Here is a 22615-nt window from a genome sequence, read left to right on the forward strand (position 1 = left end):
GCAGACCCCTGCCTGGTTCCCACAGAGCTGGACAGCGAGCCCACATCTCTGCCCTCCCTCCCGGGGGCCCAAGTACCCACCCTGCTGAGCCCGGGGCTTCTTGCATATGCAGTCAGGAGCCTCGAGGTGCAGTATGTTTGGGGTGAGGAAGGAGTCTCAGAGCTGGGCCTCCCCGCGCCTGCACTGCAGTGCCCAGGCCCCAGCCTCCAGGCAGATGGCCCTGAGGTCACCCCCATGACCTCCCCATGTCCCAAGGGCACAGGAGGGGCCCCACCCAGGGGGGACCAAGGCCACAGGGTTTGACTAGCCCCCACTGGCCTCCCTGATGACCAGGGACCCTGGGCTCCAAGATGCCATGCTCTCAGGGTGGGGATGGCACTTCTGGTAAAGGCGTGGTGTGCAGGTTTGCTGTGAACCACCATGACGGTGAATGTGGCCTGGGGTCATGGGCTCGGGTGAAGGGCTAGAGGACAGCGAGCCCCTCCGAGAGCCCAGTGCTCATGTCCACGTGTGCTCAAGACACCTGCTCCCTGCCCTGTGTCCACAAACCCAAATCAGGCCCTCCCTGTAGGTGTCGGGCACAAGTGCTCAGTCCATTGTGCCCAGCCAGGGCATGTGGGTCTGAGACAGAGGCCAGAGTGGAGTCCCCAGCTCTTATCCCACTGGAGCAGAAACACAATGGCAACCAGAGATAAATTATTCACATTGCAGTAAACTTCTTTTAAGGTCTCTGAGAGTTTCAATAGAAACGTCGTGTGCAAAATGACAGCTGTCCAGGGTCTGGCTGACAGGACCCCCTCCCGAGGCAGGGTGGCATGCAGGTGGGTGCAGCTTGACTTTCTGCCCCAGCACGGGGGTGCCTCCTTCACAGTAGAGCCACCTATGTCCGGGGCCCAGGAGGGCGACTGGCAGTGGCCCGGACACCATCAGGCCGAGTCCTGATCCATGCTGCAGCCCAGCGCCTCGATGTCATTGCTGATGTCCGAGATCATGCGGTCCCACTCGTCCCCCTCTGAGGGCACGGACTGGTCGTCAGAGCTGCCCGCCGCCCTGTTCCCGTTGGAGGTGGAGGTGGAGGTGGAGCTTGTGGCCCGGCGGTACCTGCCGAAGCTGTCCGTGATGATCCCACGGCCATCCTTCACCCCAATGGTCTCCAAGAAGTTCTCGAAGTGCTGGCTGTCTTTCTCAGGGATGAAAGGCCGCAGACCTGCAGACACATGGCCCACCTGACCCTGAGCCAAGCCTCTTGCTGAAAGCACACATGTGCCTGTCCCAGGGGGCCCATGGCCTGGATAAACCTACCCCACCCACACCAAGTGTCTGCCCCAGTCCTGACAGGTGCTGTGGACTGGCCCTGCCTTGGCAACAGGGCTGGTGCAGGCCAGAAGCCACACTCTTACATCACTGCCCTCGGTCCTCAGGAAAGCCCCACTTTACAGGCTTCCAAACACAGGAGATGAGAGGGTGCAGGGGAGGCTGACACAGGGCTCCAAGGACCAGGCCCCACTGCCCAGCTCCCAAGTGACCACCTACTTCCTGGAAAGTAGGTGTGAGAATACCTACTCTGATGTGAGAACAATATGAAACAGGCCTTGGACCCCAGGCTTAGCTGTTGGCTGACTCCAAGGGGTCTGTGGGGTCAGCAAGAGATCAGACTGGATGCAGGTCTGCACTTGACCCTTCACCTCCACCCCACCCCATCAGCATAGCACCCTCCTTGGATTGTCGGGGGCAGAGCCCAGGACCTGGGAGCCTCCACCAGCCATGTTCTCTGGGATCAGCACAGGGAAAGCAGTCATTCCACTGTGCTTGTGCATGTGGACACACATCCAGGGCTGCGTCTGGCTGGCTGTGGCAGGCACTGAGTACCCGGCCGCCCTGCTGACTCTGCAGGCTCTTCTCTCGGGGCCTCAGCTAAGGCTGCTTTTCACTGGGAATGGTGTCATCACTCCTCCGCCCAGCAAGTTCCTGCCTACTCCTCCAAACCTGTCCCTGCACCAACTTCCTCTGAAGAGCCTCCCTCAGCCCTTACCGGGCAGTACAGTGGCCACCTCACCCCGAGTCTGGCTCCCAAGGGGCCCCTCCTGCTTCCCTGGGGGCAGGGTCCCCAGAGCCACTGGGAAGCGCCATCGGAAGAACCACTCGGCTTGCTGGCTGGCTGGCCCCCACCCCTAAGGAAGCCCACCCACCCTGTGCTCACCGAGCAGCAGGAACTTGCGGCTGTCCCCATAGAGCTGCCGCAGGTTGATGCAGAACTCATGCACCGAGGCGCCGTCACGGTATTCGTGTAGCAGCGCTGCAAACTGCTGGATCTCCTGTGACGACAGCTTGGTGCGCAGCTGCCAAAAGAGTGGGACCACGCGGGGAGGTGACTGGCGATGCCTCCACCCTGCCCACACCCAGCTTGACCCCTGCAGGAGGGCCAGCAGGAGGGAGAACCCCACACCAGCCCCGAGGTCCCCACACCAGCAGAGAGTGCCTCGGAGACCAGCCTACACCATCTGCTTTAACCTGCCACCTGGCTGGCCACCAGGTGGCTGGGTGGAGGCTGCACGTCTGACACCACTGCCAGGAGCCACCAAATTGCACACAGAGCCCAGAGTGATATTTGGTGTACTGACCAAGTTTTTAATGACGTGAAGTCGAGGGACAGGGGAAAAGTCTGCTGAGCAATAACAAGGCCCATCTGGCCCTTCCATGGTAGCACCCCATGCTACCATTCACCACCAGAGACCCAGAGACAGGTCTGTGGTTCAGCCCAGAGGCCAGAGCAGCCCCAAACTCAGGCCTTGGCCACCTCGTGCTCTTTCCAAAAACTGACCTGGTAGGAAAGACTTCAAGGCCCAGTTGTAAGCAAGGCATCCATGCTCCCCCAGCTCCACCCACGGGGAAGCAAGCCTTCCTCCCATCTCTTCCAGGGAGCTCCTAGCCTGAAGGCGCTGCACACAGGCCTGCTGGCGGGGCCAGCGTCTTCTGACCTTGGTGGGCAAGTGGCAGGCGGCGTACCGTGAGCATGTAGTCCTGCAGAAGCTCCGCAGCCGTGGCGCTCAGCTCACTCTCGCTGACCGTCTTGGCGTGGGGTGCCGTCTGCATGCAGAAGGACAAGGGCGAGACGCCGCCTGCATGTGCACACTCGGGGAAGGAGCTGCAAGGCGCAAGCCAAGACATGGGTGGGCGGCCCCCTAGCCCTGCCCCGGGCCTCACCCTCACCCCCAGGGATTCAGTGAGAGCCAGGGGCTGAGACAAAGAGGAGGCCTGTCATGGAGGAGGTGCTCGGGGAAAGACAGAGAAGGACATGTGCAGGGAAGGACCCAGAAGGGGCCAGCAGCCTAGCAGGGTCTCAGTGGAGCGGTGACATCACTAGTGTGACCCGGAGGAGCCCATTCACTGGAAGACGCCTGAAACTGGGGAAGGAAGGTGGGGCCACGCAGCTGCGTGGGCAGCGCTGAGACCCAGGAAGGGGTACTCACAAAGTGCTGGCTTCCGTCTCATATGGCTCCTTCATGTCCACCTTTGTGGAAGAGTCATCTGTGTGGAAATGTAGAACACAGGAGCTTCTGGTTATCTGAGGGAGGGGGCCCTGAGTCCAGTATTCATGTGCTAAGCAGAAGAGGCTGAGCCCTGGTGGTGGGGAGCCGCCCAGACCCCTGGGGTGCACCCCCTGGGCTGCACCCACACTTTCTTCTCCTGAGATGCACCACCTGCCGTGGGTCTGGACAGGAGCCAGGACAATGCTCTGGTCCCCAGAAGATGTGCCAAGTGGTGGGGCTGAAGCAGGCTCCCCAGTGGCCAGAACAAGAGAAGCTTCATCAGTAGACAGTGAACATCCCTATGTCTACTTTGTGAAAACTCATTCAGCTGTACACTTTCGATTTGTGTGTATCTTTTAGTAAAACAGTTTATTATAAAAACAAACAAATGTAAGGGCCAAAGCAATCACACTAAAGCTGAATGTTTAAATATAGCTCAATAAACCACCTGCTGCCCACTGGGGCCTCAACCTTCCCACCTGCCCATGAGGACAGACTACCAGCCTCACCAGGCTATCTTTGTGGGGCTGCAAGCAGCTCCAGCACAAACAGCGAGACGAGGACGCAGCCAGGGAACCAGCCCTTCCTCAAAGAGCCCCTGCAGCTTCGTGTTTACATGCAGAGGGTTCTGCGCTGTTCACAGGATGTGTGAGTCGCAGTGAAGGGAGTGGGGCTGGACTCCTCTCCACAGAGAGACCAGGGGCCTCCAGCCCTGGAGGCCACCGCTGAGCTGTCTCCAATATTTTTCTTCCTGTTCCCCTGACTGACAGAAGCCACAGATCCTCAATAAACTATTTATTTGAAAAGTAGATGCTCCTAGTGTTTAGAAGACTGAGCTTCAGTGGGCTATGTGTAAACTAAGTGTGCTGTGAGCTTACAATTCCCAGAAACAGTCCTCTGAGCTACGAGCGCCAGTCCCCCTGCACTGCCTTTGGGCTCTTTGCTCTTCCTGCCACCGCCCCGACCCTGCCCTGGGCAGCCTGCACCTGGGAAGGGGCCCCACACCCATAGTGGGGCCTCACTTGTAAGTTTGGTACAGTGACTTTAGCCACCAGTGGTTCCAGAGTAAGTGTTCTTGGCCCCCAGAGTTATGCAGGAAGCCACCAGGGGGCCTAAAGGAGGGAGCTGGGGGGAACACGTGAACAGTGAAGTCTGGAAACGAAGGGTGTTGACTCAAAGTCTGCCCTGGACGGTGGCCACCCAGGTGCTATTCTGCCAGGAGCTTGCAGCAAAGCCCTGGTGGGAAGGGGAGAGGGAGCTCAGCTGCTCACGTACCACTGTGAAGGGATAGGTGGTGGGTGGGTGTCGAGGCCCCATCAAATATGGCTCTGTCCAGGAAGTCAATGGTGGACTCCGTGTACACGATCTGGAAGACCTGGCCAAGCAGGGAGCACAGCTCTTCCGCGGCGACCTGCCAATTGAGGACAAGGCTGAGCCTTCCAGGCCGCTTCCTAGACATCCGACACCTCAGTTGCAGAACGAACACCTAGAACCAGGGCCCATTGCCTCCCACTGCCCACTAGGGCCACAAGGATGCCAGCCACACCCAGGAGGCTCTCTGGACCCGCAGGAGCGTCACCTCTGGCCCTCCTCCTCCACTACTCTTCCACCCACAGCCATCTCAGCACTCGTGCCAGCCTCGGGAAAAGGGCAGAGAGCAGACAGCAGCTGAGCCAGTTCACATGGACAGCATTCTGACACGTGTGCTGTCAACGCGGGTCCCATCTGGGGAGGCTCTTCCCCCGAGACAGGGGACAACATCTGGAGGAGCTCCCAGTGGGGACAAGCCAAGGAGGCGGCCCCAGAAGGAAGAACTACTCAGGTGGAAGGTGGGCAGAGATGAGGAGGAGGGATACTGATCAGAGGCTGCCAAGACCACCATCCATGTTTTGGTCTTACTAAAGGTGTGAAAATTCAACAGAAGGGAATCAAGGAGCTCCCTGAGGCTGGCAGCTCTATGGTGGGCCTCAAGCCACTCCCCCAGAGTCTTCCCCAATGTCACAGCTTGGTGTGAAAACAACAGCCCCCACATGGGGGAGGGAAAGGGGGTGCCAACCAAGAGAAGAAGGAACCAGCATGGAGATATCAGACCGGGACTCAGTGGGACCTGGGTCAGGTGGTGGGCAGGGCTTGGGCTAGAATGGGTAGAGCCTGGTCAAGCTATTGGTGGGGCTGAGTCAGGATATGGGTGGGGATGGGCAGGCCCTGGGTCCCAGGTGCCAACCCTGCTCACCTTGCTCTCCGCGGCCAGGATCACCAGGCAGCATGCCTCCACAGGCCCCACTCCACTCTCTGACAGGGAGCCTGTGGTGAGGCCTCGGGAACTTTCTGCACACAAACTCTGGCTGGGGGAGATGCCAGGGTCCTGGGCTGGGAAGTCAACACCATGGCAAGTTAGGGCCCATGTGGGAGCTCAATGGTAGGCTCTGGGCAGCCCCTACCTGACTCAGGTGGGGACAGATTGAGCCAGGCAAACCCCCGCCCTCATCTTCCCTTCACAAGAGCACCCTTCCCTGCCACTGCCCACTCAAAACCACCACCTTAACATGACTGTCTAGCTTCTCTGCCAAAGACAGAGTGAATATCTCAGACGGAAACTGCGAATATTTAGCTGCTTCTGATCTATACAAAAGAAGGTATTCACAGAGTTCTACTGACAGTCTTAAGACACAATCCTGACAGGAGATGAGGAAACTGAGGCAGAGGGGGCAGAGGGCTGGGTCCAAGGGTGCATGAGAGGCAGAGCCCAGACTGGGATCTAGCCATGAGAGCACCTGCCTATTCGTTAACACTACACACCGCCTCCTCACACACAAGGTCTCGTAGGATGTGTGGGGTATCCTGAGGCAGGAAGTGGGGGCTGTGGCCCAGGGCTCCAGGCACATCCACGGAGACACACCTGGGAGCAGGAAGTGCCAGGGAAGGCTGGAGCTCCCCTGATGCCAGGATATCTCAGGGCAAGCCCAGCCCAGCAGGAAGACCACCCATAGCTCAGACAGTGCTGAGAGAGAGGACCCCAGCTAGGAACAGCCAGACTCTGGGTGTATGGGCTAGCAAAGACCAGGGCTCTGTAGGGCAAGGCTGGTGGCACCCCATGTGGAGGCTGAGCCCCATGAATCTCACTGTTAGAACCTGACTGTACCATCCCACCGGAGAAGGCAATGGCAACCCACTCCAGTACTCTTGCCTGGAAAATCCCATGGACGGAGGAGCCTGGTAGGCTGCAGTCCATGGGGTCGCTAAGAGTAGGACACGACTGAGCGACTTCACTTTCACTTTTCACTTTCATGCATTGGAGAGGGAAATGGCAACCCACTCCAGTGTTCTTGCCTGGAGAATCCCAGGGACGGGGGAGCCTGGTGGGCTGCCGTCTACGGGGCCGCACAGAGTCGGACACGACTGAAGCGACTTAGCAGCAGCAGCAGCAGTACCATCCCACAGCCATGGGCCACAGGCGTTGAGCTGTGCCCCAAACGAAAAGCACCCACAGGGTTTGAGAATCAGGACAAAGAATACCGTGAGACTGCTCACTAGTGACTGCTACACTGACCACGCTGGCAAGATGTTCTAGGACATGTTAAATAGCTTTATGGCTCACAGCCGTGGCTGCTCCCAAGGAAGCAAGTGTGTGGCTCCAAAGCCACGCACAGTGAGCCTACTTCTAATCGCCCAGCAGCATTCATCCCCAGTCCCACAGGCTGTCCCCACAGGTCCTGGTTCAGATCCACTGCCTACTTTCCTATGTCCACAGAAACATCCCTTAATGAGACATCTCCACAAGCCGTGCTTGCCACACAGAGCCTCCTGCAGCCAGACCTGACCCTGACCCCCGACACAACATTGTCCCCAAGGCCAGCACAGCCCAGGCCAGGGGAGGCATAAAAGACAGGCGCCTATGTAGGAAGCACTTAGTAAGTGTTAGCTACCACTGCCAGTGCCAGTGCTGAGGACAGCCACGTGCATCACCTCACACACAGCCACTCGCTGTGACAGGTGCCTCTGGGAGACCGGGAGGCCCCGGGGGCTGGCGACTTCCCTCAGGAAAAGAGCCACTAGAACGAGGAGGCCCTCCAGAACACAGAATGGAATTCACTCTCCTTTTAACTGGAAAGCTCTCAAAGCCCTGGGGGGTCCTGATTTTCATCTCTTTTTGGAAAGCTTCTCCTGTGGTGCTCATTCTGTCTCTTCGAAAATCGGTTACTCATTTTCCAGACAATGTGTTCTACAATTAACACTGAGACATGTTCTGGACACAAGAAACCCAGGGGTTAGCTCCCCTCCCACCAGCCCTAAGGCCTGCGGCCCCCAGCCAGAAGCACTCACCTCACTGCTTGGTCCCCAGGGAGGCCCCATACCACGGGTCTCCTGCAGGGACAGTCCCCACGCAGGGAACAGCAGTCACCACAGTGCTGGGCAGCACTGGTGGAAGCAGTTACACAGTACCTCAACCGATCAGCCACCATCTAACAACCGGGACCCTGCCAAGTCACCCAACCCACTGCTCCCAGTGAGTCCACCGGTAAAGGTGGAAGGAAACAGAATCCTCCTTACAGGTTTCTTGTGGAGACTCAACAAGATCATTCATGCCACATGCTTTCTACTACTTTGAGCCACATTAAACTGCATTTTTTTTTTAGATTAAAATGGTTAAAAATTGGCAGCTTTGTGTTATTCAAAATAATGCTTGCATTAACAGACACTTGCTCCTTGGAAGAATAGCTATGTCAAACCTAGACAGTGTTTTAAAAAGTAGAGACACCACTTTGATGACAAAGGCCTGAAATAGTCAAAACTATGGTTTTTCCAGTAGTCATGTATGGATGTGAGAGTTGGACCATAAAGAAGGCTGAATGCCGAAGAATTGACACTTTTGAACTGTGGTGCTAGAGGAGACTCTTGAGAGTCCCTTGGACTGCAAGGAGATCAAACCAGTCAATCCTAAAGGAAATCAGTCCTGAATATTCATTGGAAGGACTGGTGCTGAAGGTGAAGCTCCAATACTTTAGTCACCTGATGTGAAGAACTGACTCATTGGAAAAGACAGTGATGCTGGGAATAATAGAAGGCAAGAGGAAAAGGGGTGACAGAGGATGAGATGATTGAATGGCATCACTGAGTCAAAGGACATGAGTTTGAGGAAACTCAGGGAGATAGTGATGGACAGAGAAGCCTGGCGTGCTGCAGTTCATGTGGCTGCAAAGAGTCGGACATAACTTAGAGACTGAGCAACAACAACACTACTGAACACAATGAAGGGAAATGAAGAATAAGCAGAGCAGAGGGGACCGTGCTCAAGTGCAGTATGACAGGAGTGTGTGTGTGTATGTGTGAACAAGTGAGCATTTGTGAGTGTGTGTGGGACCTGAGTGCATGAGTGCATGTGAATGAGTGTGTGTGGATGGGCGCACCAAGTATGTGCAGTGAGTACGTGTGGTGTGTGTGTGTGTGTGACTCTGTGGGGGACACTAAGCCACAGCCATACAAAGTCAAGGGACTATGATACACTCCAGCAGCCACCTTCACAAAACCTTCCCATTACCTGTGCCGGTGGCCTGCCGCATCCCCACCAGATTCATGGGCCCTTTAATATGAACTTCCTTGAAGCTCAAGGGGTCAGTAATGAGAAAGCTCCTAGGGGCCCTGGCTCTTATAAGCCCTCAGATCCCTGTGGACTACCTACCTCAAGCAGAAACACAACTTTCCCTTTGCACTGGCCAAAGCAGTGTGTGGCCCAGGCTGATCCAGCTGGCCACCCTCATACACCGCCACCAGCACCCTGAAAATGAACAACTCCAGGGTGCAACCCAGCCATTGCCAGTGCCTAAAGGAGCCCAGGGATGTGACAACCTGAGAACCCACATGGGAAGGACGTGGCATGAGTGAACCGTGATTTCTCTCCTCACTTCTCAGGGACTAATGCCGGGGCAGAGGTTCTAGACCCCGACAGACAGCTTGTTGGGAAGTGCCAAGTAAGGTGATACTGTATCCTCATCAGGCGAGGGGAGTGGGCTGGGTGACGGGGACTGATGGCTCTCGGGTTCTCCTACAAGGACATGCTCCGAGCGTCTCACAGACCGAGAGCTCCTTGCTGGTCGGGTCTCCTCCCTGCACTGCCAGCACTGGGAAGGCTGTGTGGCCAAAGGAGGGCCTGAATGTTGATTAGGCTGAGCTAAGGCCCCACCCTCAGCCTCTGGAGCCGCCTGCACCCAGGGTGTCTACTAGGCCTGGGTGCCAGAGGCCATTCCAGCATCCCCAAAGGGGGCTGCACCGAGTGACAGTGGCTGAGCTCAGGACCCAGAGACCACAGCCTCCTGGGTCACTGCCCTTCTCTGGAGAGAGGGCTAGTTCCCAGGCACAGCAGGCAGCAGTTGGCTGACCCAACATTGTAGAAACTTGTCTCCAGAGTGCCATGAAATCTACAATGCACGCCTCAGGACAGAGGTGGGGGCTGTTTCTGGCAAGGACCCTACTGACCCCGCCCCCGGTCATACCTGTCTTCAGGACCACCAGGTGTGAGGCGTCATCTCGCACATAGGACACAGCGGCAATGTCATGGATGGGGACCCTGAGGATGGTGTCCTCCCCGTCCCTCCAGGCCAGCTTGACGTTGTAGGCAGACAGACTGATCACAGCGTCATGCTCCTGGGTCAGGTGTCCGGGGAGCTGGTGGGCTCTCTGAAAGGAACCACACTGCATCAGAAACACAGGGCCATGGGCTCCCCTAGGACCCTGCAGCATGTGTGGCGCACGCAACCCACACAGCCAACGCTGACAAGCAGGGCGCCACTCCCATGCTTGCTCCTGGGATACTGCTGTGTTCAAACCACATGGAGAATTCTTCTGGAACTGCCTTTAGATTCAGACCTGTGGGGTGTGGTTTGGATATCTTGAAAACATGAATTTTGAAAACAGTCCAAAACCACGAGGAGCAAGCCTGGAGAATAAAAGTTAATATGCAGACTGAGGAAAAATAAGGCCAGGGGCCAAGTGCACCCTTAATGTGATAGGACTGGGTCACCCCTCATGGTCATAAAGGCCAAGGGTCAGAGGGCCAAGAGTTGGTGTCAGAAAACAAGGGTCAGAGGTCAGGGTTAGGAGGTGGAGCAGGCTGAGGGTTAGAGGTCAGGGATGGGGGTAGAGCAGGCTGTCAGGCAGAAGGGTTACCTTTGCATTGTCTATGAAATGCAGGATTTCGGTCCTACTGGAAGGATTCAGGTATCCTGGTATGGACGTTAACTGACCTAAATACTGAAAGAAAGTGGAGAGAGGAAGTGCCATGAGCAAGGGAAGATGAGTCAACACCATCAAGGGCCATAGAACATCGCCAAAGCCTTGTATATTCCCACCACAGGCTGGTTGGCCGCAGTCCCAGCTCGCAGTGGGGGCCTCCTCTAGGCAGCATGCTCCAAATTTTTAGTAAAATCTCTACTGGCTGAGGAGGACACTCCCACGCTTCCCACCACACTGCATCAATGTTGTCATCAAAGTCTTGCAAAGGACACCTCAAAACTAGTTTGGTGGAATTTGTATTCTAAAAAGGCAGATAAGAGAATTCCCTGGCAATCCAGTGGTTAGGACTCCGGGCTTCCACTGCAGGGGCCCTGGTTCAATCCTACAAGCCACATGGTGTGGCCAAAAGATAAAAAAATAAAAGGATAAGACAAGGATGGCTTGTGTTTCCAGATCACAGTTGGAAATTGAAAATAATAGCTCTGAACAATCTGCTAAAAAGGAAACATATTAAATCATAAAGGGCCAGGCAGCTGAGCGATGAGCACAGAGAAAGAAGTGACAAGAGGCCATGAAGCACTTGGCTAACAAACCTCAAGGGTCTTGAATGTGGCGTGGACACAGTGAGAGCTGTGTTCAAATCACCACCAATTACCACAGGTATTATATGTGCTTTAATGGGTTATACTGATTCCTCTCCAAGAATAGATCTCGTACACTCGACATTTCTGATCCTCTAATTTTTAAGGTCGCTGTTAACAGAATGACAATGGACTTTGTGTACCTGGTTCCACATGTAAAGTCGTCACTACTGTTCTCACGAGAAAAGAGCTGAACAAATGAACATGTCTTCTCAGATCCATCAGAGAATGAGGTCACAAATTGCTTCCCCCAAAACTGGAGAGAGCAACAGGGGACAGAGAATCACAGCCCCCAGGGAGAAGCTGCAGGGGCCAGGTGGGCAGGCGCATTGGAAGGGGGCTGACCAAGGGCTGGACGTGGGCATGGACGAGCTTAAGACAAAACTCTGGGGCCAGTCATACAGGGTCCCAGGTTTACTTAAGCTCTACCTCCAGGAGGCCCCCCTAGCCAGGATTCTCAGAAGTTCTCTGCAGCTTCTGGTGGGGCGGGGGGAAGAAACCACTTCCAACTATGACCAGTAATTTGCTCTCTTCAACAAGGGCCTTTTTTCAAGGAAAACTATTTGACCAGGGCCTGACCCACCTGGGGAAAGGTAAACACCAACTCCAGCCCCCCAGCAGCTCTGTCCCTCCTAAATAAGACATGTGTGTGACGGGCACAGCCCAGGGGCACACACTCATAGGACGACAGAGACCTACTCATCAGAGGGCTAGTGCGCTCCCCTCCCCAGCAACCCCACTGCATCCACGGGCGCCTGTACAACAGGAGATGACATGTATCGGACCCTTTTAATAGCACACAGCTGCAGCCAACAGCAAACACAGCCTAATTCCTGACCACATAAATACACAGCCTCACCTCTTTACCTCAGCTCCTCTCACCTGAATCACCACACCCAGCTTTCAACAAAAAATTACAAGGCATGCTAAGGCAAAAAAACACTGAACAGACAGGGCAAGCATCAGAATCAGACTCAGATGCAGCAGAGGTTTTGGAGTGATCAGACCAGGAATTTAAAACATCTATGATTAGTAACTCCAGTATTCTTGCCTGGAGAAGTCTACGGACAAAGAAGTGTGGCAGGTTACAGTCCATGGGGTCGCAAAGAGTCAGACACAACTGAGTGACTAACAATTGCTTAGCCTGGTGGCTCAGATGGTAACAAACCTGCAATGCGGGAGACTCAGGTTCGATCCCTGGATCAGGAAGATTCCCTGGAGAAGGGAATGGCAACCCACTCCAATATTCTTTCTTGGAGAATTCCATGGACAGAGGAGCTGGGGAGGCTACAGACCTGTAGCCTGTAGTCTGACTCTTTGCAACCATGAGGTTGCAAAGAGTCAGACACGACCGAGCAACTAATACTTTCACGATTAATATGCTAAGGGCTATAATTAAGTGAACATGATCCAAGAGCTGATGGGCAATGTAAGCAAAGAGATGGAAATTCTAAAAAAATCTAGTGGAAATGTTAAAAACCAAAAACAGTACAACAGAAATGAAAAATGTTTTTGATGGGTTTATCAGCAAATGGACACAGACAAGAGAAAAACCATTGAGCTCAGAGATATGTCAGTAAAAACTCTCAAAACTGAAAAGGAAATTGGGCGGGGGGAGGAAAAAACAAACAAAAAAGGAACAGAATATTCAAAAACAGAAAATCACAAAAGGTATAATAAATGTGCAATGGGACTACCAGAAAAAGGAGAGGAAAAAAACACAGGAAGGGACTTCCCTGGTGATCCAGTGGTTAGGACTCTGCACTTCTACTGTTGGAGGGCCCAGGTTTGATCCCTGATCGAGGACCTAGGATCCCACCAGTTGCATGGCACAGCTAAAAAAGAAAGAAACACGAGAAATACCTGAAGTGATAATGGTTGAGAATTTCCTCAACACCAAAACCACAGACCCAGTAAGCTCAAAGGACATCAAGCAGGATAAACAGCAAAACGAAAAACAAAACCAAAAAGCTGCACCTAGGCATATCATATTCAAACTGCAAAAAAAAAAAAAAAAAATCAAAGACAGAGAAAACCCTGAAGCCACAAGTAAACAGCAAATAGCACCTTACCTACAAAGAAGCAAGAATAATAATATAGCAACAACTGTATCAAACTTGTCCTCAGAAACCATGCAAGCAACAGAGAGTGAGATACTAAAGCACTGAAAGAAAAACCCACCAACCTACACTTCTGTATCTGGTGAAACTTCAAAAGTGAAAGAGAAATCAAGATTTTCTCAGACAAACAAAAATTGGGGGATTTCATGAGTACTTGGCAAGAAATGAGAACTTATTCGGAGAAAAGGGAAATGATTTGGTCAGCAACTGATCTATTTCAAGGAAAAAAACACAAGAGAAGAAATATACAAAGGTAAAATAATACCTTCTACTTTTTTAATTGTAATTGACCTAAGAAATAACAGTTTGTTCAAAACAAAGATTGTAAGAGGTATTCAATGATTATAGCTTAGGGAAAAGTGAAATGAATGGCAGCACATTATATGGGACAGAGGGAGGAACTGGGAATATTTGGTTATGAGGTATCTGCACCACCTGTGAAGCAAGGTAATGTTATTTGAAACTGGATTTAAATTAGATATAAATGTATTCTGCAAACCCTAGGGCAACCACTAAAAGTATTCATAAAGAAGTAAAACTGATATGTTAAGACAGGAGAAACTATGGAATCATACAAAATGCCCAAATAAAACCATATAAAGGGGACTTCCCTGGTTGTGCAGTGGATAGAAATTTGCCTGCCAAAGCAGGGGACACAGGTTCAATCCCTGGTCTGGGAAGATTCCACATGCCGCAAAGCAACTAAGCCCGTGTGCCACAACTACTGAGCCTGCGCTCTAAGGCCCGTGTGCTGCAACTCCTGAAGCCTGCATGCCCCAGAGCCTGTGCTCCACAGCAAGAGAAACCCCTGCAAGGCGAAGCATGGGCACTGCCGTGGAGAGCAGCCCCTGCTCACTGCAACTAGAGAAAAGTCAAAGTGAAGTTGCTCAGGCCTGTCTGACTCTCTGCGACCCCATGGACTGTAGCCCACCAGGCTCCTCTGTCCATGGGATTCTCCAGGCAAGAGTACTGGAGTGGGTTGCCATGTCCTTCTCCAGGGGATCTTCCCGACCTGGGGATTAAACCCAGGTCTCCCACATTGCAGGCAGGCGCTTTACCATCTGAGCCACCAGGGAATCCCTCCACAAAGCAATGAAGCAGAGAAAGCCTGCACAAAGCGACGAAGACCTAGTGCAATCGGAAAAAAAAAAAAAAAGGTGGAAGACCAAACAAAAAACAAGAACAACAAACAGGAAACAATTAAAAATATGGTAAATATTAATCCACTGATATCAACAATCACTTAAAGTATGAACTGTCTCAATATACCAATTAAAAAACAAAAACTGTCAGATTCTAAAAAAATTCAAAACACAACTATCTTTTGTCTACAAGAAACCCACTTTAAGGACAGGTGTTAGATAAATTCATAAAATAAAAATGAAGTCATTTCACTAACACATAACAATCCTTAATGTATATGCACCTGATAACAGAGCTTAAAATTCACATGAGGCAAAAACTGAGAACTACGGGGAGAAACAGATGAATCAACTAATACAATCAAAGACTTCAACACCCACCTCCTCTCACAAATGGACAGATCCAGCAGGCAGAAAATGATTAAGGATGAAGGCAAACTCAACCTTCTCAATCAACTGAATATAACTAACATCAACAGACTACTTCATCCAACAGCATCATTCAAAAGAATATACTTTCATTTCCAGTTTACATGAACATTCACCAGGATGGAACACATTCTGGGCCATAAAACACACCTAAATAAATTGAAGAGAATAGAAACCATATAAAGTTATGTTCTCAGATCCCAGTGGAATTCCTCGAAAAACACAATCTACCATTCACACAAGAAGAAATGGATAATGTGAATAGGTATGAGTTATTAAAGAAACTGAATCAATAATAACTTCTAAAACAGAAAGTATCAGGCCAAGACAGGTTCCCTGGTGAATTCAACTTAATATTTATTTAAGGAAGAAATTATACCAAGTCTCTATACTCTTCCAGAAAACAAAAACAGAGAAAATACTCCCTAACCCATTCTATGAGGCAGCTTTACCTTAGTACCAAAACCAAAGATACTGTAAGAAAGGAAAGATCAATATTTCTCATAGAGATAAAAAAAATCCTCAACAAAATATTGGCAAATCCAACCCAATGTTTAAAAAGAGTTATACACCAAAAGCAAGTGGTATTTATCCCAGGTATGCAAAGTTGACTCTACATTCAAAATCATTTAATGTGATCTATCACATTAACAGGCTGAAGAAGAAAAATCATAGTATCAAATAAATGCAGAAAAAGCATCTGATGACATCTAATATTCATTCATAACAAAAACTAAGCAAACTTGAAACAGAGGGGAATTTCCTCAACCTGATAAAGAGCATGTACAAAATCCCTACAGTTAATATCAATACTTAATGGTAAGAAGTTCTAAGATGGCCTAAGATCAGAACAAGGAAACAATATCCCCTTTCACCACTGCTTTTCAATACTGTATTGGAAGTCCTAGCTGATGGAATAGGACAAGAGAGGGAAATAAAAGGTATAGATTGGGAGGAAAGAAATCAAACTTTGTTTGCAGATGCCTCTCTGACCGGGGAACCAAGCAGGCAGGTCACTCTGGGGATTATCAAATGCAAGGAAGGTAAACACAGAAGCTTGAGTCAGTTCACCAACTGCTGTGCCTGGCAACCACCTGCCCACGCAAAGAAGAAAACTGGCACAGAGAGGAGAGGAACTAGCAGAAGCTCACACAGGGCACAGTGGCAGATAGAGGCTGAATCTAAGCACAGTCAGTTCTACTAAACTTCAGAAAAGCTGCTTCCAAAAGCTGTTCAGTGAGTGCTGGGGAACTCCATAAGGAAATGCATACTTATTCTGAAAAGTTTTAGAGTTTATCCTTTCTAAGGTGGGGGTGAGGGACAGAAAATAAGACTAAACTCTGTACTGGGGCTTCCATGATAGCTCAGTTGGTAAAGAATCCGCCTGCAATGCCAGAGACCTCGGTTCGATTTCTGGGTCAGGACGATCCACTGGAGAAGGGATAGGCTACCCACTCCAGTATTCTTGGGATTCCTCTGTGGCTCAGCTGGTAAAGAATCCACCTGCAATCGGGAGGCCTGGGTTTGATCCCTGGGTTGGGAAGATCCCCTGGAGAAGAGAAAGGCTACCCATCCCAGTATTCTGACCTGGAGAATTCCATGGACTGTACAGTCCATGGGGTCTCAAAGAGTCAGACACGACTGAGCGACTTTCACCTCACTTCATTTCAAACTGTGTATTTATTTCCCCACTCTACAGGGCCGAGAATCCACTCCTCTGATAGAGCAGTTTAGAAATAAATAAGCGGCACATCTAATTACTGGCTCATACTTAGCGTGTCACAAGTGAACACTCCAGAACGTTTCTACAGATGTACAGTTAGCAGAGGTCTTTCCATCCTCTTCTTATGCGCTCATGTAAACCACATGCAGACCCTTGCATATCTGTCCTCACATTTCCTGATTTCAAGTCTTACTGCTGCTGCTGCTGCTGCTAAGTCGCTTCAGTCATGTCCGACTTTGTGCGACCCCATAGACGGCAGCCCACCAGGCTCCTCCGTCCCTGGGATTCTCCAGGCAAGAACACTGGAGTGGGTTGCCATTTCCTTCTCCAGTGCATGAAAGTGAAAGTGAAGTTGCTCAGTCCTGTTCGACTCTTAGTGACCCCATGGACTGCAGCCTACCAGGCTCCTCTGTCCATGAGATTTTCCAGGCAAGAGTACTGGAGTGGGGTGCCATCGCCTTCTCCACAAGTCTTACTACAAAGCCACAATAACCAATAGTGAGGAACTGGCATAAAGACAGACATACAAAGCAATGAAATAGAACAGAGAGTCAGAAATAAACCTGCACACACAGTATCAGTTGATCTCCAACACAGGGACCAAGACCATTCAATGGGAAAAGGACAATCTTTTCAACAAATGGTACTGAGAAAACAACATTCCACACACAAAGAATAAAGTTGGGCCCTCACCTAACACCATATACAAAAATTAACTCAAATGGATCAAACACCTAAATTTAAGACCTGAAACTCTAAGACTCTTAGAAGAAAACATAAAGAAAAGCAGCTTCACGGCATTGGATGTGGCAGTGATTTATTGGCTATGATACCAAAAGCACAGGCAGTAACAAAACGTGGAAACACCTCAATTCTTGGCAGAATGGATAAACCAAATGTGTTATAAACAATGGGATATTACTCATTGTTAAAAAGGAAATTCTGACACATGCTACAACATGGATAAGTTCAGTTCAGTTCAGCCACTCAGTCGTGTCTGACTCTTTGCAACACCAGCACGCCAGGCCTCCCTGTCCATCACCAATGCCCGGAGTTTACCCAAACTCATGTCCATTGAGTCGGTGATGCCATCCAACCATCTCATCCTCTGTTGTCCCCTTCTCCTCCTGCCCTCAATCTTTCCCAGCATCAGGGTCTTTTCAAATGAGTCAGCTCTTTGCATCAGGTGGACAAAGTATTGGAGTTTCAGCTTCAACATCAGTCCTTCCAACAAGGCAGATAAACCCAGGCACAAAGAGGCAAACACTACATGATTCCACTTATATGAAGTACCTAGAGTGGTCAAATTCACAGAGACAGACAGTAGAACGGTGGTTGCCAGACGCTGTGGCGAAAGAGAAATAGGGTTACTGTTTAACAGGTACAGAGTGTCAGTATGGCAAGGTGAAAACAATTCCAAACATGAATGGTGGTAAAGGGTGCACAGCAATGTGAATGTCAAAACTATTCAAAAAACAAAAACCATTCAACTGTACACTTAAAAATGATTAAGATAGTATGGCAAAACCAATACAATATTGTAAAGTAATTAGCCTCTAATTAAAATAAATATTTTTTAAAAAATGGTTAAGATGGTAAATTTTACGTTATGTGCATTTTACCACAATTTAAGAAAAACTTTTAATGGGGGGGGGAAGCATAGGCAGCAAGAAAAAAAAATATAATAAATCCGACTTCATCAAAATTTAAAACTCTGTACATCAAAGGACACAATCAACCAAGTCCAAAGGCAACCTACCCAATGGGAGAAAATAATTGCAATCAGATATCTGACAAGAAGTTAATACCCAGAATATACAAAGAACTGTAACTCCACAACAAAAACTAACAACCTGATTTAAAAATAGGCAACAGACTTAAATAGGCATTTCTCCAAAGGTGATATACAGATGGCCAACACACAAAAGGATTCTCAATATCACTAGTAATCAGGGAAATGCAAATCAAAACCACAATGAGATATTACTTCACACCCATCTGAAGGGCTACTCTCAAAACAGAAAATAATACGTTGCTGAGGACATGGAGAAACTGGAATGCTTGCACACCGCTGGTGGGAATGTAAAATGGTTCAGTCGATATGGAAAACAGTATGGTCATAACTTAATAAAACACAGAATTAACCTTTGATCCAGCAAGTCCACTTCTGGATACACATGTAAAAGAATTCCAAGCAGACGTTAAACTCTTAGAAGAAAACATAGGGCAAAAGCTTTGTGATATTGGATTTGGCAATGACTTCTTGGTTATGACACCAACAGAACAGGCAATAAAGGGAAAAACAGACAGACTTTGAAATTTTGTACATTAAAAGATACTATCCAGAGTAAAACAGCAACCAGCAGAATGGAAGAAAATATCTGCAAATCATCTATCTGACAAGACAACTCCTAAAACTCAACAAAAGACATCTGATGCCAAATGGGCAAAGGACCTGAATAGACTTTTCTCCAATGAAGACATGTGTGTGCGGCATGCTCAATCACTCAGCTGTGTCTGACTCTGCAACCTCATGGACTGTAGACCACCAGGCTCCTCTGTCCATGGAGTTTTCCAGGCAAGAATACTGGAGTGGGTTGTCATTTCCTACTTCAGGGGATCTTCCTGGCCCAGGGACCGAACCCATGTCTCCTCCACTGGTAGACAGATTCTTTACCACTGAGCCACCAGAGAAGCCACAAAGAAGGTATACAAATGTCCAGTGAGCACATGAAAAGATGCTCAAGATCACTAGTCATTAGATACATACAATCAAAGCAACAATGAGATAGTGCCTCACACTCATTAGGATGGCCATCGAAAAACAAAAACAAAGAAACAAAGGGCCTCCCTGGTGGTCCAGTGGCAAAGACTTCAAGCTCCCAACGCAGGGGGCCCGGGTTCCATCCCTGATTGGGGAACTAGATCCCACATGCCACAACCAAGAGCTCGCAGGCCACAACATAAATCAAAGATCCCATGTGCCCCAACTAAGACCCAGCACAATCAAATAAATATTAAAACACACACACACACAGAAAACAACAAGTTGTTAGTGAGGATGTAGAGATACTGGAACACCTGTGCGCTGTTGATGGGAATATAAAACAGAATTACCATATGACCCAGCAATTCCACTACACACACACACACACACATACACACACACACACACACCACCCCCCAAAAGAATTGAAAGCATGGTCTCAAAGAGGTTTTTGTACCCTCATGTTCACAGCAGCATTATTCACAGTAACTACAACATGGAAGCAACCCAAGTGTCCACTGATGGATGAATGGATAAGCAAAATGAGGTATATCCATACACTAGAATATTGTTCAGCCTTAAAAAGGGAGGAAATTCTGTAATACATTACAACATGGGTAAAAATTGAGAATACTACGCTAAGTGAAATAAGTCAGTCACAGAAAGACTAATAGCGTCTGATTCCACTAATATGAGGTTTCTAGAGCGGTCAAATTCACAGACACAGAAAGACAGATGGCTGCCAGGGGCTGTGGGGAAGAAAGAATGGGAAGTCTTTATTTACTAGGCACAGTTTCGGATTTACAAGATGAAAAGGATTATGGTGACGCTGCACAGCCACATGTGCACGTCTAACCCCACTGAACTGCACACTTCAAAATGCTTAAGATGGCATGTTTTATGCTATATTTTAACACAATTAGAAAAAGAAAAAAAATAGAAAGCAGAGACCTGAACAAACTTTTGTATGCCCATGTTCACAGCAGCATTATTCGGAATAGTCAAAAGGTGGAAACAAACCAACGCCCACTGACAGCTGAAGAGAATATATATACAATGCAATAGTATTTAGTCTCAAAAAAAAAAAAAAAAAGAATTCTGACACAGGCTACAACATGGATGAAACTTGAGTACGTTACACTAAATGTAATTAAAGCCAATCACAAAAGACAAATACTGTATGACTCCACTTACACGACATCCCTAGAAGAGTCAAATGTAGAGACAGAAAGCAGAGTGGCGGTTGCCAGGGGCTGAGGGAATAGGAAGTTATTGTTTAATGGGAAGGGTTTCAGATTGAGAAGATTAAAAACATCTGGAAGTAGATGGTAATGATGATTGCACAACTGTATCAATGTACTTACTGCCACCAAAATATACACTCAAACATGGTTAATTTTATGTGATGCGTATTTTGCCACAATGAAAAAATCTTTTCATAGCTTTACTCAATAACTGTATTTGCTAAAAGCTTTTTGAAATATAATCAATATTATACTATATATTAGTTACCACTTCTAGATTTGCAGCATCCAAAATTGCTAATTTTGTTTAAATTCGAATAGTTTAATAATAATAATAAAAAAAAACTAAGTTGCGGTCATATAAAAATGCCCCGGTATTACATCTGCATGGCTGCACAAGAACTACCCCTGCCTTTACATGGCCTGGGGGACACAACGGCACCACCACTGTCTCGTCTTTTTCAAAGTGCCACAATGCTTCAAATTCAGGCTCACAAATCACCAAAAAGGATTCTACTGTCTTCACAGAGGTGAGGCCTCATTCATTTGAGATTTTTTTCACTGTACAACGGGTATTAGTAAAACAAATGTTACCAAAAAGGAAACGAGCAGCTCTGATCCCTGCTAGAACTCGAGATGGGACAGTGTGGGCCTTCTGGACAGATCTGACCCTGCCCTGGGCAGTTCCCTGGCCAGTGCTGACCAATACACAGTGCCTCTGACACCAAAATCAGGGACCAGTCCACACCTGCTGTGAGGTGCCAATAAACTCATCCCAGCATGTCAAGGACTGCTACAGAGGGATGAATGTGATGGGACAATAGAGACCAAGGGAACATCTGACAAGCACTCACATCAGCTCAATCAGCCCTGGTATCAAAAGTGGACTGTCTTGGGCACTGGCTATCCCCACCGCTTTCTCTCCTGCCCGTATAGAGACTGCAGCTGACTCAGGAGCATGCTGGTGAGCTCACCACTTCAGCTCTAAACAGTCGAAAGCACTTCCAAAAATAATTGCTAATGAGATACAAGAAAAGTCCATTTGTACCTTAAGCCTAAGTCAGCCTCCCTATAACATGCACCTCTTTGGCCTTGACCTACAAGCTTCCTATGGCAGAGCATGGATGCTGATGGGAGGGAGGGACTCTGAGACTTGGATGGGGGACACCTAGGGAGATGCACTTGAGACCTACATACACACACACCTGCCTTGCTTGCAAACTACACACAGGCCTCACTGGATGGGCAACTCTCTTGACAATACTTCTCCCTGGGGTCTGCCCTCTCCCCTCCCAGCCAAAGACCTGTTCCTGAAGTCAAATTTCAGCATAGCAGGACTGGGACCTGCTGGTCCTACTAAACGGAGAAGTCTGAACACTGATGGAGCAGCAGGTACCAGATGGAGGCAGATGGAACCCTACTACTCCATGTAGATGAGCATTGTCTATGAAGCTCTGCCCATAGACCTTAACCCCGGTCAGGGGCCCGGACATGGCTCTCACTCGCTGCTAGTACAGCTTAGAAGCTCAGCAAACTCAAAGCCTGTGTTAAACCCAATGGAGATGGCAGAACTGTGGATAAAGGTTTCAAAACACGCCGAGAGGTAGGCCTGTTGGACAGGATCTACCGTGTAAGACACAGAACCCCAAGACCACCCCTGCTTCTTGGGAGGGCTAAGAAGACACCCCATTCTCAAGGACAAGCTGGAACAAATGAGCTGGCAGAGGTGCTGGCACCACCAGGTAGCTCCGTGGTGGCTGTTCTGAGGTGAAGGGAGGAGGTGCTTCAG

General features: G+C 49.5%; 1 protein-coding gene across 7 annotated transcripts in view; it reads right to left on the minus strand.

The window, feature by feature from the left end:
* Positions 1 to 692: 692 nt before the first annotated feature.
* The window catches only part of CCM2 (CCM2 scaffold protein), a 56943-nt gene continuing 35020 nt past the window's right edge, over positions 693 to 22615 (minus strand). For 5 of the 7 annotated variants that reach the window (XM_045166428.1, XM_045166427.1, XM_045166426.1 and 2 more), the window contains 8 exons: positions 10695 to 10778; positions 10022 to 10205; positions 5764 to 5900; positions 4806 to 4941; positions 3471 to 3528; positions 3007 to 3145; positions 2201 to 2339; positions 693 to 1207 (listed from right to left, as the gene is read on the minus strand). In XM_045166428.1, the coding sequence (XP_045022363.1) occupies positions 927 to 1207; positions 2201 to 2339; positions 3007 to 3145; positions 3471 to 3528; positions 4806 to 4941; positions 5764 to 5900; positions 10022 to 10205; positions 10695 to 10778 (1158 nt within the window). In that variant the 3' untranslated portion in view covers positions 693 to 926. Of the gene's footprint in view, positions 1208 to 2200; positions 2340 to 3006; positions 3146 to 3470; positions 3529 to 4805; positions 4942 to 5763; positions 5901 to 10021; positions 10206 to 10694; positions 10779 to 11544; positions 11572 to 22615 lie in introns of those variants that run through there. The other 2 variants (XM_025291336.3, XM_025291337.3) reach the window with 2 other exon arrangements.

The sequence above is a fragment of the Bubalus bubalis genome, chromosome 8 (genome assembly GCF_019923935.1).
Source record: "Bubalus bubalis isolate 160015118507 breed Murrah chromosome 8, NDDB_SH_1, whole genome shotgun sequence".
NCBI lineage: Eukaryota > Metazoa > Chordata > Mammalia > Artiodactyla > Bovidae > Bubalus > Bubalus bubalis.